This window comes from Tachysurus vachellii, chromosome 17 (genome assembly GCF_030014155.1).
Source record: "Tachysurus vachellii isolate PV-2020 chromosome 17, HZAU_Pvac_v1, whole genome shotgun sequence".
NCBI classification, from domain to species: domain Eukaryota; kingdom Metazoa; phylum Chordata; class Actinopteri; order Siluriformes; family Bagridae; genus Tachysurus; species Tachysurus vachellii.
In genome coordinates, this window is record NC_083476.1 from 15,593,891 (window position 1) to 15,609,220 (window position 15,330).

Genomic DNA, 15,330 nt, shown 5'->3' on the forward strand with positions numbered 1-15,330 from the left:
ACCATTTTTAACAATATACTAATATACTGTATACTAATAATACAATTGTCACAAAGCAGCTTTAATTACAAGAAAACCTTGAAAGAAACCAGAATCAAAAGGAAGCCCATTGTATAGAGATGAATGAGGGGGTATGTTGGCTTAGTGCTTAACATGCTTGTCTCATAACTCTGCGGGTGCAAGTCCCACCTTTTCGACAGTTCTCTGTGGGTACTCTGGATTCCTTCCCGAGTCCAAATAAATATAGACTGTTTGGGATCTCGGAATTGTCCGGTGTGTGTGTGTGTGTGTGTATTATTGTTCCCTGTTGTCCCCTACTTGTACCCACTGAAATAAGCTCCTCGCGACCCGTGTAGCCTCAACAATACAGAAAATTGATAGATGGATGAAAGTGTTTCTGAATAATGTTAGATTGGACTCCTCTAGCGTAGGGATGTGGTAGCCTAGTGGTTAAGGTGTCAAACTACTGACCGGAAGGTCATGAGTATGGATCAACTTCCAATGTATATCCATCAATCTGTTTATATGCTGTTTTTGCACACTTTTTGCACACATGCTGTCTCACATTTCAGTTGTTTGCTGTTTTGCACAGTCCTTTACAGTACATGCAATACAACCTGAGTTACTCAGGTAACTGCTGCTATAATAATAATGTGTTCATTCCAGTATTTCTGCACACGCAATATTGTTGAACATACAGTAATTACACTGGTCGGTGCTGTTTCGGTTTATTGTCTTTTGTGTAATGTCTTTTGTCCTGCACTGTCTTTCTGTCTTTTGTGTATTGTCTTTTGTGTAATGTCTTTTGTCCTGCAGACTTTCTGTCTTTTGTGTATTGTCCTGTAAATGTTTGTCTGCACTGTCTTTTGTCCTGCACTGTCTTTCTGTCTTTTGTGTATTGTCTTTTGTGTAATGTCTTTTGTCCTGCAGACTTTCTGTCTTTTGTGTATTGCCCTGCACTGTTTGCACCAGGTTGCACAGTTGCACTTTATGTATCTAGGACAAAATTACTTAAGTCCTTATAGCCCTGTCTTTGTTTTATGTAGCACTATGATCCTGGAGAAATGTCTCATTTCACTGTGTACTGCAACAGCTATATATATTTTTGAAATGACAGTAAAAGCTTCTTGACTTGAGTTTAAAGGTCCCCCAAGCTGCCACTGCTGGGGCCACTGCTGGGGCCCCTGAGCAAGGCCCTTAACCCTTTAATTGCTCAGTTGTATAAATTGAAATAAATTTGTAAGTCACTCTGGATAAAGGTATCTGCTAAATGCTGTAAATATAAACGTAGTGTCAAGTTCAGGATAGTTTTGCATAACTCCATTCCGACAGGAGGCGCTAGTGAGACTTTCCTATTTCACAGTGACCAGAGTTCACGAAGAACAAGAAAACGTTTCCTCCACATGCGGGATCTTATTATATGAAGTGTGTTTTTAACATTAAAGAAAATGCGAATAAAAAAGGGACAAGAGAAGAAAAAGCTTCCTCAGGATCCAGTCAGGAATTTTGAGAGATGGAAAAAGAAGCATGACAAAACCAGGAAACAAACTACAGGGAGGAAGAAGAAACGTGATTGGGAGATAGAACGGGAAAATATACAAAAGCTGGTGTCCAAATACACAGAGGTCAGTTTTTACACACACACTGTACTAGTTAACACACACACACACACTGTACTAGTTAACACACACACACTACTGTACTAGTTAACACACACTCACTACTGTACTAGTTAACACACACTCACTACTGTACTAGTTAACACACACACACACACTGTACTAGTTAACACACACACACACACACACTACCGTACTAGTTAACACACACACTACTGTACTAGTTAACACACACACACACACTGTACTAGTTAACACACACACACACACTGTACTAGTTAACACACACACACACACACACACACACTACCGTACTAGTTAACACACACACTACTGTACTAGTTAACACACACACACACACACACACACACACACACTGTACTAGTTAACACACACACACTACCGTACTAGTTAACACACACACTGTACTAGTCAACACACACTACTAGTTAACACACACTACTGTACTAGTTAAAACACACACTACTAGTTAACACATACACTACTGTACTAGTTAGTATCTATTAGTAATCTGTATTAGTACTAGTGTTAGATACTGTTATTCTACTTAACTCAGTGTGTATGATGTTTGTGTATGTTTGATTTTGTAGTGTTGTTATTCAGTAAATAGTTCTTATCTTATCGCTTACAATTAAAGACAAAAACAAGCACTGAACGTCTCGCCGCATGACGTAATGTACTAAATCTCTTAAAGAGGCAGTGTTTGATATTTAAAATGGTTTCCTTTTAAACACTTTAAAGGAATTTGAAAAAAAAGGTGACATGAGACATGAAAATGGAGTTGGACATCCAAAAAAAAAGCAAACGTGTACAGTATACAGGGGGATGTGGTAGACTAGTGTTTAACGTGTTGGACTACTGATCAGAAGGTCGTGAGTTTGAATCCCAGGTCCACCAAGCTGCCACTTCTGAGCCCCTGAGCAAGGCCCTTAACCCTCAAATGCTCAGTTGTATAAAATGAGATAAGGATGTCTGCTAAATGCTGGCAGTGTAAATGATTTAAACATGTACAGTATCTTCACTTTCCCCAAACATTGAACAAATGTATTTCTAATGAACAAACTTGTTACAAACCATTTTCAGGTCACATCATATGGCTTAGTTGCATAAAATGAAGAAAAAAAAAAACAGAATTCATAAAATTACAGAAGTAATCTTTTGTAAAAGAAATTTATCTTTTATTTTTGTAAAATCATTTAAAAAGAAATTTAAATGTAAATTAAATGAATTTTCTATCTTTCATGGCAATCTCAGCTCCCCTATCCAAAGCTGACCCTCATGCATGTGTTTTCTTCTGTGTGTGTTACGCTGCTCTGTGATGCAGCACAAGCAGCAGTTTGAAATGATGTAGTTGGCTGGCTTAACTTTACTCTATCAATCTCTTGCTGATTAATAGCTGTCTTATGAATGGGAGACAACGATACATTTTGTGAATCATGAAAATATCTGATCTATTTTGTGGAAAAGCATTCCTCAGACAGGAGGTAGTGCTGCAGCCTCAAAGATTCAGGGTCCTGGTTTGATACTGAGCTTGTTTGTCTGTGTGAAGGAATTGTACAGTGTGAATGCCACTGGGATAAAAAAGAAAGTAAATACATTTCTTGTGATGATCTGTAATGATTTTAGTAGTCCAAGTGTCTGCGTTTTGCTAGTAAGTAGGTTGAGCAGTGTTATTTATGATCCGTGTTTAATCATGGGCTCAAGTTACTGTCTGTGTGGAGATTCAGAAGTTTATATCCTGTCTGTGTGCGAGTTCTCCAGTTTTCCCAAAAACATGATCAGGTGAATCATGACTTGTTGAATCGATGACTTTAAATAGCCCCTGTGTGTGAATGCATGTGTGCATGGTGCCGTGTGATGGACTGGTGTTTCATATTCTGTATTCCCATTATTCAGGCTTTAGATCCACCATAACCCTGACCAAGAAAATGTAGTTACTGTTAGTTTATCATCATTGTCAATTTAAACTAAGTACTGAGGTGAAGGGATTATTCTGGAGGGAGCTACAGCTGATTTTGTCAACATTTTTAACCGTATAGTGTTAGATATTAAAGATCTAACACATATGGATGAATGTGTTTATGTGGTGATTTAAATATATGTCATGGCTATATTATTTTGGCAGAAGATGTAAATTCGTGTTGTTTTTTGTTTCTGCCTTTCTATGTTCTCACATGTCTTTTCTTTTTGTTTCACAGATAAATTCAAAAGAAGCTGTTAAGTTCTCTGATTTTCCACTTTCAAAGAAGACTCTGCGAGGTATTTGACACTATTATTATTCTTTTCTTTTAATGCTGTTTAAATTTGTAGCTAAGGCCCCCAACAGCAAAACAAATGTGTGTTTATCTTTTTGTCAGGTTTGTTAGAGGCTCAGTATCGGCAGCCCACAGAGATCCAGAGACAGACTATTGGCTTTGCTCTACAGGGGAAAGATGTCTTGGGTGCTGCGAAGACCGGCTCGGGGAAAACTCTTGCTTTTCTCATTCCTGTAAGTGATGTCTACTAAATAATATATATATATATAGACTCACTTTGTCTCCATACAGATGTTTAAGATAATGTGCATAGCTTGATTTAGTTTATGTTTTTATGCTGAATTCTGCTAGGTGCTGGAGTGTCTGTACCGTAACCAGTGGACAGCCATGGATGGTCTCGGCGCTCTTATAATCTCTCCCACACGAGAGCTGGCTTACCAGACATTTGAGGTGCTGAGGAAAGTGGGGAAGAACCATGACTTTTCAGCTGGACTTGTTATTGGTGGAAAGGTGTGTTTCCTGTTTCTAAAAGTAATATTGTGCTGTGACTTGAAAAACATTGTAGTATACCGTTAGTAATGATTCCATAAGGATTGATTAAATATTATGAATGATTAATGGTATGATTGCAGCATGCTTTTATACAGTTTGTCCTTTGTTTATGATATCAAGTTTTAGATCAGTCTATCCTTAGAGTCAACGTAACATCAAACCCATAGCTGCGCATTTTCCATAGCAGAAATTATGTATAAAGTGAATAAAGGTTTTTTTGCAATAAGCAAATAAGCTGCAACATTAATGGGACACAAACTGTACTACAAAAATATTAATATAAACATTGTATACACCAGAGTGACCTGTGGTTTGTGTTGTGTTTTTGGGTAGTATAGCCATTTGTTCAGAATTGGTTTGTGTGATATCTCAAGGACAAATGTTTGGACGTTAAATTTATATAGAATTATGAATGTAACCAGCTAAAGAAATGACAAGATTCATATTTTTTTCTTTCCACAGAGGGACCTATTATAGTGTAATGCAGTGCACATAGTAACTTGTTAATAATGCTTGTTAATAATGTATCTGGCCGCAGGACCTCAAGGACGAGTCGCTAAAGATTCATCGCACAAACATCATCATCTGCACGCCAGGACGTCTGCTGCAGCACATGGACGAAAACTCCACCTTCCACGCCTCAGACCTGCACATGCTCGGTACACACTTGCTCAGGGATGATGCTGAATTATTGCTCAGTGCTGGTTTTGACTATGAAATGATTCAAAATCAGCAATCTAAAGCGTAAAAGATTTCGTTTTCGTAAAGATGTTTTCTCACATGCAAATTTTCTGAAATCTGTTTACGTGTGCTGTTTACATGATCACTTGAATAATGTGTTACATGCCAAAATGAGATGAACTGATTGGATAAAACTCCCATGTGTTTCCCATGACAGTGTTGGATGAAGCTGACAGAATTTTAGACATGGGCTTCGCAGACACACTCAATGCTATTGTGGAGAATCTTCCAAAAACCAGACAGACGCTGTTGTTCTCCGCTACACAGACCAAGTCTGTGAAAGACCTGGCCAGACTCAGCCTGAAGAACCCTGAATACGTTTGGGTTCATGAACAGGCTAAATTCAGGTACGACCATCATTGTATCTGCTTCCGTTTCACTTTAACACCAATGTTTTGTCTCTTCTTGTTGAAGACAGGCTGAGCATGCCTCTTGTTTTTCTTCTGTTCTCTCTGTCTCCCTCCAAACCCAAGTGTTCATCATAATTACTCTTAGATTATGTAGAATGTCCACCAAGCAAGTCAGCTGTTGCCATAGAAACAGTAATGTATTCGCACCTACGCATTAATATAAATCTTCTGTCACTGGTGTCAAAGTGGCTGTTATAGAAAATGAATCACCTCCTGACCAATCAGATTTGAGAATTTCAATGAGCTGTGAAATAGCTAATGAATAAAACATGACAGGGAGTGCTGTTCTTGGAAAATAATGAATGGTTTTGGTGCAAATTAATCTCAACAACCTAGCAAGTGTTAAAAGGATCACTCCAGAAAGAAGAAACTGATGGTAAATCCCTGAGGATTTCCAGTAGGAAAAAACAAGCGTATATAAAATCCTCCCATCTCATGAAACCACACAGTTGATTTTGTTAGCTCTATAAACATACTTACAAATGAATTTACTCTTTTTTTTTTTTACACTGATTTTTTTGTGTGAGAGGTTCGCGCTTCTCAGAGAGAACATGTCCCAGCGTCCAGAGGCTTGTGTGCTCTAGTGATGATTTTGAGAAAGAGCAGACGATGGATCATTTTTAGAGCAATCGAATTAGTGCTCGTTTGCTGTGTGTTAAAACTGATTCTGTCTTGACGATTATTGTGCTCCACAGCACTCCTGCTACTCTGGAGCAGAGCTACGTAGTGTGTGAGCTGCACGAGAAGGTCAACATGCTCTTCTCTTTCTTGAAGAGTCACCTGCAGAAGAAGATTATAGTCTTTTTTGCTTGCTGCAAAGAGGTAAATGTTTACATTGCTGTGATAAAACCAGAGTAATCCAATATTCAAGCCCATGTTGGTTATAACTACGTACAGATTGTGAAAGTTGTGAAGCACCTTCCATGTTTCGATTGGGTGAATAGATATGAATTTCATGTAAAATACTAAAACATGTTCAGTGCTTTACCACAGTTACGTTCCTCAACATCCACATATGAATGTGTGGTGTTCCAGGTACAGTACCTGTTCCGTGTGTTTTGTCGGCTGAGGCCCGGTATCTCGGTTTTGGCTCTGCACGGAAAGCAGCACCAGATGAAGAGGATGGAAGTGTACAATGACTTTGTCCGCAAGAAAGCTGCTGTCCTCTTCGCCACAGATATCGCTGCAAGAGGACTTGGTAACTAAATTCTCCTACATCTGTCCCGCTTTAAACCGTTTATGTTTCCCGAAAGGCAGCAGAGATCATAATCAGAGCTCATAATACTGGTGCAAGTTCTCATCTTTTGATCAGTTTTCCACATCAGAACAGCTGATTCGCAGTCCTCAGTTCTGAGATTATTTCTACTGGGCAGAGCAAAAAAAAAAACCCTTCTGTAGTGTACAATATTGTCAGTGTCAGGAGTGGAGGATGTATTTGTCTTTTATCATAGTACTTTAAAGGCATTTCTTTCATACACAATGTGCATAACAGTATTTAGGCTGACCAGCAAAATTCTGGCAAAACAGTAATGTTGGATTAAAGGTGGGGTCTCCGTTGTTTGAAAACCAATGTTGACACCAAAACAAACACGCCCCTAACCCAAATGGGTCCCACCCCTGTATTGATAGCTCCACCCCACACATACATACGTAACCCAGGAAACTAATGGAAAGAAATGTGTCTTTATCGTAACTGAAGGGAAGAACAATACGATTGCAGATAAACAAACAAGCAAAAATGACACACAAGCATAATCATGCAAAGGACGACATATATTAGTTCTGTGAAACAAAGCAAAACCAACCAGTTTTCTGAAGCATTTCTCAAACAACGGAGACCCCACCTTTAAACCATTAAAAACTGACTAAAATATACATTATTTTATTGTAAAAGAAGCAGAAATGCTAAATTCTGTAAATAATGTAATGATCTACAATTTTGCCAACTTTAACGTCTCATCATCAAGTAGAGGAATTTTGTAGCCATGAGTGATTTTTGGTCAGATTCCCTTCTGTTTACAACACTGACCAATTTGTAAGTATTTTGTTTACATTGGAAATGTGTAATTTATGTATAAACTAAAAGTATAGTCAATTATTCTGTTACTCCTAAAATATCAGAAACAGAATTAGATCCTGGTCCAAACCTAAAACATTTATAAACCTGTTGCACACATTGCTAACATTAACACAATTTACTTTGAGCAGCCTCTTGTTTGTATCTATCATTTTGTGTCATTCATTCTTTTATTCATCCATTCCTTCTTCCCTAAAGGATTTTAGTTCTGTGTATATGCTGAATGATTATATCATAAAATATTTTCTCTCAGGGAAAAAAAAGACAGGAGTGAAAACAAACATGATTTGTCACCAGTGGAAAGCGTGCTGATTCTTAAAGGAATAGTTCAGATGTTTGTTTTTTTCTAGATTTAATCTCTATTTAACACACATGTAATAAACGGTATGTTTGAAACAGGCAAGACGTTTGGCATGTTTCCATGTACTGAGGACAAAATGGCTGCTTTTTTATTATAAATATGCTTCAAGCTCAGATTTTTCTCTCAGTACAGGGAAATGAGCCAAAAGTCTTGTGTGATAATCTTGCTACTAGTGCAGAAAATAGAGTTTATACAAAAACATGTATACAGCATCTCTGTGTGTGTGTGTGTATTATTGTGTAGATTTTCCTGCTGTGAACTGGGTGCTTCAGTTTGACTGTCCTGAAGATGCCAACACGTACATCCACAGAGTCGGCAGGACAGCCAGGTATTGAGCGACATGCACTTGTTGTATTTAGTGGTTATTAAGCATAGAAGACATCTCAGTAGATGGCAGTATTACTCAGTTCCTTAGAGCACCAGGTCAGTGGTTTGTCCAAAATTACAGTCTGTCTGCCCTTCTTTATTTATCGTCTGTGGCCGGGCTTCCCTAGATATTTTTTTCCACAAGAATTTATTAGAATTTATTATTAAATTTATTATTTATGGATTTCCTCACCCAGAATACCTAAATCAAACATTAATGAACACATAGACCATGTGGTACAGATATCCTGAGAGCTGGGTAAGAGCACAAATGAAGTGGATGTCCCTAAGGGCTGGTTTGGGAAACACTAATCTGGCATGGAAGTACTTTACTATTTAGTTTGTCTCTGAATCTGGCCAAGACCTCCCTACTTTCACAAAAAGAGGAAAATTACAGATGGCAGATGATCAACCATAGACATTTTCTCATATCCTGAAAGCATGTCTCATTTACTCACTAATTGCTTCACAGAGAATTTCAAAAATATCACTCTGGAAATTCTTTCCATTGGTAACCTGGCACACGAAAAATTAAACTGCATGAAACTGTAGCCAGAAAATCTAAGATCCTGAACCATGTTACCAGAAATGTGTACACAACATATCAGCTGCATATACAAACTGCATCCCAAATGACATACTATCTACTATACACAATGTACTTGCAAACTGTTTGTTTGAAATTCTCTCTCTCACCAAAAATATTTCATTTCACCTTTCATTAGCAGGGATCATCACTCTAATGTCCAATACAGCTGCATGCATAATGTTCCATTATGTGCATTATGTGCTTTAGTGTCAGTAAGGCACAGCGTGTCTTCAGTATTTTGGAAAAATATTTTGGGTGAAATACTTTTCTGTCCCTGGCAATAAAGAAGCAACCATTTCACACCAGAGATCAACAGCTTATCAGCTCATTTGGTGTGTAGAGATCAAAAACTTGAGAAATGACAACTCGCATGGTACCTTGTCATCAATCCACATCAGAGCAACCAATATGAATATAGAAAACGTGCAATTAAAAATAGAAATATTTAATATTATATATTTAAAGCAAAATGTGGTTTTAAATTAGAAATAATTATTAATATTTAATTGAAAATGTTGGGTTGTAATTTTAATATTGAAATAAAAATGAAAGGTCTTAATTTTTTTTGCTATATTACAACCATGGTACAGCTGTGCTCTTGATCTGCGTGACATTCACACTACGGTTAGTGCTCGCGTGTGTGTGAGTTTAGAACATTATTGTGTATTACTGGTTACAGAAATTTTTGCGGAGTTTGAAGTAGGTACAGCTACACTGGTCTGTTGTCAGATTTTCCTTTAATAAACATGACCTCTTCTTGCGTGTTTCTGTCTCATTTAACAGCACTGAGTGATAGTCAAGGCTTTGTGCCTGGCACATGATCATGCTGTTCACCTGCTGTTTAGTAAATGTTGTGTGTGGAGCCTGACTGAGCTTGTTCAGGCCCCCTGGCTGAATGCTGACACCATTTCTCTTGCGCTTGGCAGCAATATAACAGCTGGAACACTATCTGCTGTTTTTAGACACTTGTGTGGGTTTTCTGTTGAAGGTCACACGCTTCACTTTTTCTCTCCAGCACTCATGGGTTTTAATAAACTTCAGCCAGCCATGACTAATGCAATGTAGACTTGATGTATCTGGGGGGGGGGAATGGAAAAAAGTGTAGAATAATATTTTGTAACGATAGACTTTGAATTGTGAATGTCCCACAATTAGACGTTATTTTCAGCTATATTGCAACACTGAAATATTGGCACTCAAATTTTTTTTTTGTTCACTATTCCAGTGTGATATAAATCTCTTCTTATTCACTCACTAATAAGACAAAGGTTTCACCAGCACTTTGTCCTCTGTTATTTTTTGTTTGTTTGTTTTTTTAGCATTGTACAATGCACTCTTTTAGCATTGTTCTGATTGGGCAAGAAATACAATATTTGTTGATATTGCTTGCCAATTTTCAGACAACGTTCATCTTTGAAAGCTCTCTGCTGTGACCAAAAAAAATACAGGTGGCAACAATTTAAAAGTGGAAGCGTTTTTGTCCACGCTGCAGCCTTGTCGCACCGCATTACTAGTAAAGGCGGTTGAGAAACAATGGAAAACAATGAAATGGTACAATAATTTGTTCTTGCTATTTCTGCTGTCAATGGGGACAATGTACAGACTGAATTGAAATGACACGCATTCTACAGAATCTAAAATAATCACTTTTTACAACCGTGGTGAAAAGAAAAGTATCACAGAAAGACCTCAGTCCTGAGGCAGCCACAGGCACAGCTAAGCTGGTATAAAAGTTTGGTATAAAATAAGTTTGGTATAAAAAAAACACTGCACTGTATTTTTCCAATCATCAAATAAACCTGTGCCTGCTGTAGTCTCAGATCCCTGTTTCTGGCTTTCAGAAGTGGAGCTGGACACGTACTTTTGCAGCTGTATCCCATCCAGTTCAAGGTTCTGCTCTGTTCAGTAACGTTTCTTTGAGTTGACGTATTCTTTCTGTCAGTTTGATCCAGTATGACCATTGTCCTCTTACTTCCTTCAACATAGTGTTTACACCTGAAAACCTGCTGCTCACTGGAATGTTTTGTTTTTCACACCATCTAGAGTCTGTTTTGTGTGAAAATCCCAAGAGATCAACAGTTTCTGAAATACCCAAACCAGCCCATCTGGCAGCAACAATCATAGCATGGCCAAAGTCACTGAGATCACACTGAATGATGGTTGATATGAACATTAAGTGCAGCTATTGAATTGTGTCTGTGTGGTTTAATGCTTTTGCCAAATGAGGGATGTGTCCAGTTTCCAAAAAATTACAGTTGTGTGAGCCGTATGCAGTTTTTTCATTATTTATAATTGATCTTGGTTGACTTTCAGTAGTTACATCAGTCTCGTATCACCAATTGCAATAAACGGTCAGTAGTTTGACGAAAAACATGTGCTAGCTCATGGAATACTTTCGTTGTACAAAATGGTGTATGTTCAATCATTGACCAAACTTGCTTTATGAAGTATGAGCTGTATTATTTATAACTCTCTGCTGTCTGTGTGCAGGTATAAGGAAGGAGGAGAAGCCTTGCTCATACTTCTGCCCTCCGAGGAGAAAGGCATGATCGCTCAGCTTCAGGAGAAAAAAGTTCCCATCAACAAAATCCAGTAAGTGAAGTAAAATGTATGTTAACAATGAATACAATAACTGATGAAAAGCAAACAGGACTGTAATTTGTGTAGCTGTGAGGTTATGTACGTGCAGGATGGATATCTACATGCAGGTTTTTAGCCCAAGTGTACCCATAATATAAAGAATATACACTCTGTCTGACCAGATAAACATAATCATATCATCCTCAAGGTTTTTCTATTCCCCTTCTGAAGCTGATAATTATCCTAAACAATCTATAGTCTGATAATGTTTTACCACAGGACTTTGCCAAAAGATTTGTTTTTTTTAAATATGTACATTTTATTCTTTAAAAATTGCATTTAATGTTGTGGAACGTTCATGAAACAAGTACGTTTCTGTTGTCACATTTTTACAAAGGATAGAAATTTGCTTGAAATTAAAAAGAACCAAAAAAAAATAAATAAAATCATAAAGCAGAGAACTTTAGTTAGTTGGAGCTTGGTTTAATTTAGTTCTACTGTTTGTCTCAGAATACGGAGGCATTTGTGTCATTTTAAATTCTAATTCAGATTTTACGAGCTTAAAATTTTGATCTTTTTATTTGTTCCATGATGAAACTGCAGTTAAACAAGGAAGAGGTGCTGTGCTATAAAACATTATCAGTGACACAATAGCTCATGCTTATATTCTACATTCTTAATCAGTTTGACCATCAGCAACATTGTTTGTGCACGAAATGTAGTGCAACATTTTGCAAAGTTTTTATTCTTGTACCATTATGATGTAACTAACACTCAGTGCTAAAAGCGTGCAGCAGTCAGCCTGGTTGCAAGCAGAAAGCAGAAACTGTGCATGTGCATAGGTCTGTGTAGCTTGTCTATGGTCCAGCTGGCTGCTGTGTCTGAGTTCTGTGGTTTATCATCAGGTAGCAGAGCTCAGTGGTGCTGTGTGAGGACAGAAGAGGGCTACATCCTGCCACCTAACCTGAGAATAAACACTGGACGCTTTAGTCTCATTCCAGTGCACATTGGCTCTCAGTTGCATACGTATCAATAGTGGATCAATAGTGCTTCATATATCTGAATATGCGGCTCGATAATAAGTTAGAATCTGCAAAAGAATTGAGTAAAGGAACTGTGAAAAGGAGAAAAATGCCTTTGTTGTCATGTGTCACATATTTGCATAATCACTGATGGCAAATTCTGGAATGGAGCTACAACAGTAGTGAAATGCTCTCTGCACTGTCGTTTTAATGCATATTAATGAGTGGTGAGAGAAAGGTGATTTATGAGCTTTTAACGGTGAATGTGATCAGGCGTATGTTGTTATTCCATGCAGGGTGAACCCAGAGAAGCTGACATGTGTGCGGCAGAAGCTGGAGGCTTTCCTGGCCCAGGAGAAGGAGCAGAAGGAGAGAGCTCAGAGGGTGAGTGCTGGTCTAACACTGCCTCTGATCTATCTGCTTTTAATCTGCCTCATTACGCTACAGTTATAGCACGGCTGTTAGGGATTTGAGCCGAAGCTGTTGTGTCTTGTGACGGTCACTTGAGGGATGTCTTGCTCATCTTGATTTCAGAGAGCAGGCTGTGTAAATTGTGATAAAAAAAAAAGCACAGCCATGTTTGTCTTCTGTTGTTGTGAGTTGCTGTCCATGCCTGGTTGTGTTCTCTGCTGATATATCTGCTCTTTTTTTTTTTATTCCTTTTTTCCCCACCTGCAGTGTTTTGTGTCTTACCTTCGCTCGATCTTTCTGATGAGGAACAAAGACGTCTTTGATGTGTTTCAGCTGAAGCTTCCAGAATACGCCATGTGAGAAGATTCTTAAAAAATTCAATTAGGAACCTAAAGTTTCCAAGTTTTATTTCTGGTTTTCACAGAAAATTCACAGGATGATTAGGGTGACGTTACTTCTTCAGGAATTACAACCTGAGATATTTGTAATATTAGCAAGCCTAATGCTAACTACGACCTTGCTAACAGTCCACTAATGAGACATTAACATTTTTAAGAAAAGTAAACAAAATGTAGAAAACTAAGCTATAGTGAGTTTTTTTCCAGCATAGCATTTTAGCCAGTATAGTGTATATATTAAATAGTATACAGTATAAATTGAGACTTTTAGATCAGTAGCTAAAACTTTAATCACAGATCCACATATAGACCTATATCCAGCCATTATTGTACCAAGAAAGAGAAATGCTCTTAACATGATGTTTCTGAGCAGCTATAAGTAGCCATAACAATCTTGTATAAATAACTCGCAGTCACAGGTGAACACACACACTCAGATATGTCCTAATATCATTGTGTCTGAATACAGTAAAGCCCATATATTTCACCCCTTATATAAATCTTATACAACATGGAGCCACAGGTGTCTTAATCACAGTTGGGCCTCAAAGGTCTTTATGTAGAACGTCTACCATACAAGTCCCTATGAATTAATGTTACTATAGAAACAACCGTGTATTCGAATGAGCACATTAATATAAACATGTTCTTTGCCTTGCAGCAGGATTTACTGTCAGAGTTACTGTTAAAGACAATGAATCATCTTCAAACCAATCAGAATTGAGAATTCAACAGTCTTGTGGTATAATGAAAAATAGGGTTTATTACTTGGGTTCCCATTGTTCTTTCTTATTGTAAAATTCACTGCAATGTAGTTAATCGACAGCTTTGTTTAAGACATGCCTTCAGTACGTGTATTAAGTGAGTGTTTTTATAGGTCTCTGGGACTGGCTGTTCCCCCACGAGTGCGATTCCTGAATAAAGCTCAGAAAGAAAAGGACGAGGTGACACAGGAGATCAGCACTGCAGCTGACTCTGACTCTGATGAGGAGCTCAAGAACTTTAAAGCCCAGTTCAGAAGAGACCAAAGCATCAACCCCGATTCTCAGTCTGAAGAGGAGGAGCAGGACGAAGAGGAGGAAAGCGATGAGCAAGAAGCTGAGGTGAAGCCTGGAGACCCGTTGTGCAGTACCGATGAAGATGACGATGAAGATCTGAGCCTGCTGACAGTTAAACGGAAAGATGTGTTTAATGCCGGTGAAGACACGGACGAGTCAGAGGTGAATTCGGTAGAAATACAACTGCGCTTACGTCCTCTATGTTTATTATATAGGGTATCCAAAACATCAGGAACCAATGAGAATATGTTGAGAAAAATCCACAAAAAAAACATGAAACAGTGAGATGTTTAGTATGTAAGTGTGAAAATGTAGAGTGTATGCCATAGTGATTTTCAGTTCAAAATCATCTCACATACCTTAGAATTTTAGCTGAATTTAGAATGGCTTTATTTGGTGTCTCTTCATTTCTAATAGCATTTAGACCAGATTTCCATCATCTCTCTCACTCACTCACTCACACTCTCTCTCTGTCTCGATCTCTCTCACTCACTCACTCACTCACTCACACTCTCTCTCTGTCTCGATCTCTCTCGATCTCTCTCTCTCACTCACTCACTCACACACTCTCTCTGTCTCGATCTCTCTCACTCACTCACTCACACTCTCTCTCTCTCTGTGTGGTAAGCTCCGGTTCCTCTCTCTTTTTATTGCTTGACATGTTAAACACGTTCTCAGAAAGAAAAAGTTGAATTAATTCTTTAGTTATATGAATATAAAATAATAATGTTAAGAGTTATAATATTTAACAATAGCAGTGCTGCCACAATACCGATACAGTTTTCAGAAGTAACACTAGCTGGCCTCAACAAATGTTAAACTATTACACAAAAAATATGATTGATTTCATTAAATTTTTTTTCCAGATCT

General features: G+C 38.0%; 1 protein-coding gene across 2 annotated transcripts in view; it reads left to right on the plus strand.

Annotated features, from left to right (window-relative positions):
* The first annotated feature begins 1,353 nt into the window (after positions 1–1,353).
* The window catches only part of ddx10 (DEAD (Asp-Glu-Ala-Asp) box polypeptide 10), a 33,216-nt gene continuing 19,239 nt past the window's right edge, over positions 1,354–15,330 (plus strand). For both annotated transcript variants that reach the window (XM_060890762.1, XM_060890763.1), the window contains exons 1-13: positions 1,354–1,625; positions 3,839–3,899; positions 3,998–4,128; positions 4,247–4,405; positions 4,986–5,106; positions 5,346–5,535; positions 6,294–6,420; positions 6,634–6,796; positions 8,280–8,364; positions 11,482–11,583; positions 12,890–12,977; positions 13,272–13,360; positions 14,280–14,622. In XM_060890762.1, the coding sequence (XP_060746745.1) occupies positions 1,449–1,625; positions 3,839–3,899; positions 3,998–4,128; positions 4,247–4,405; positions 4,986–5,106; positions 5,346–5,535; positions 6,294–6,420; positions 6,634–6,796; positions 8,280–8,364; positions 11,482–11,583; positions 12,890–12,977; positions 13,272–13,360; positions 14,280–14,622 (1,836 nt within the window). In that variant the 5' untranslated portion in view covers positions 1,354–1,448. The remainder of the gene's footprint in view (positions 1,626–3,838; positions 3,900–3,997; positions 4,129–4,246; positions 4,406–4,985; positions 5,107–5,345; positions 5,536–6,293; positions 6,421–6,633; positions 6,797–8,279; positions 8,365–11,481; positions 11,584–12,889; positions 12,978–13,271; positions 13,361–14,279; positions 14,623–15,330) is intronic.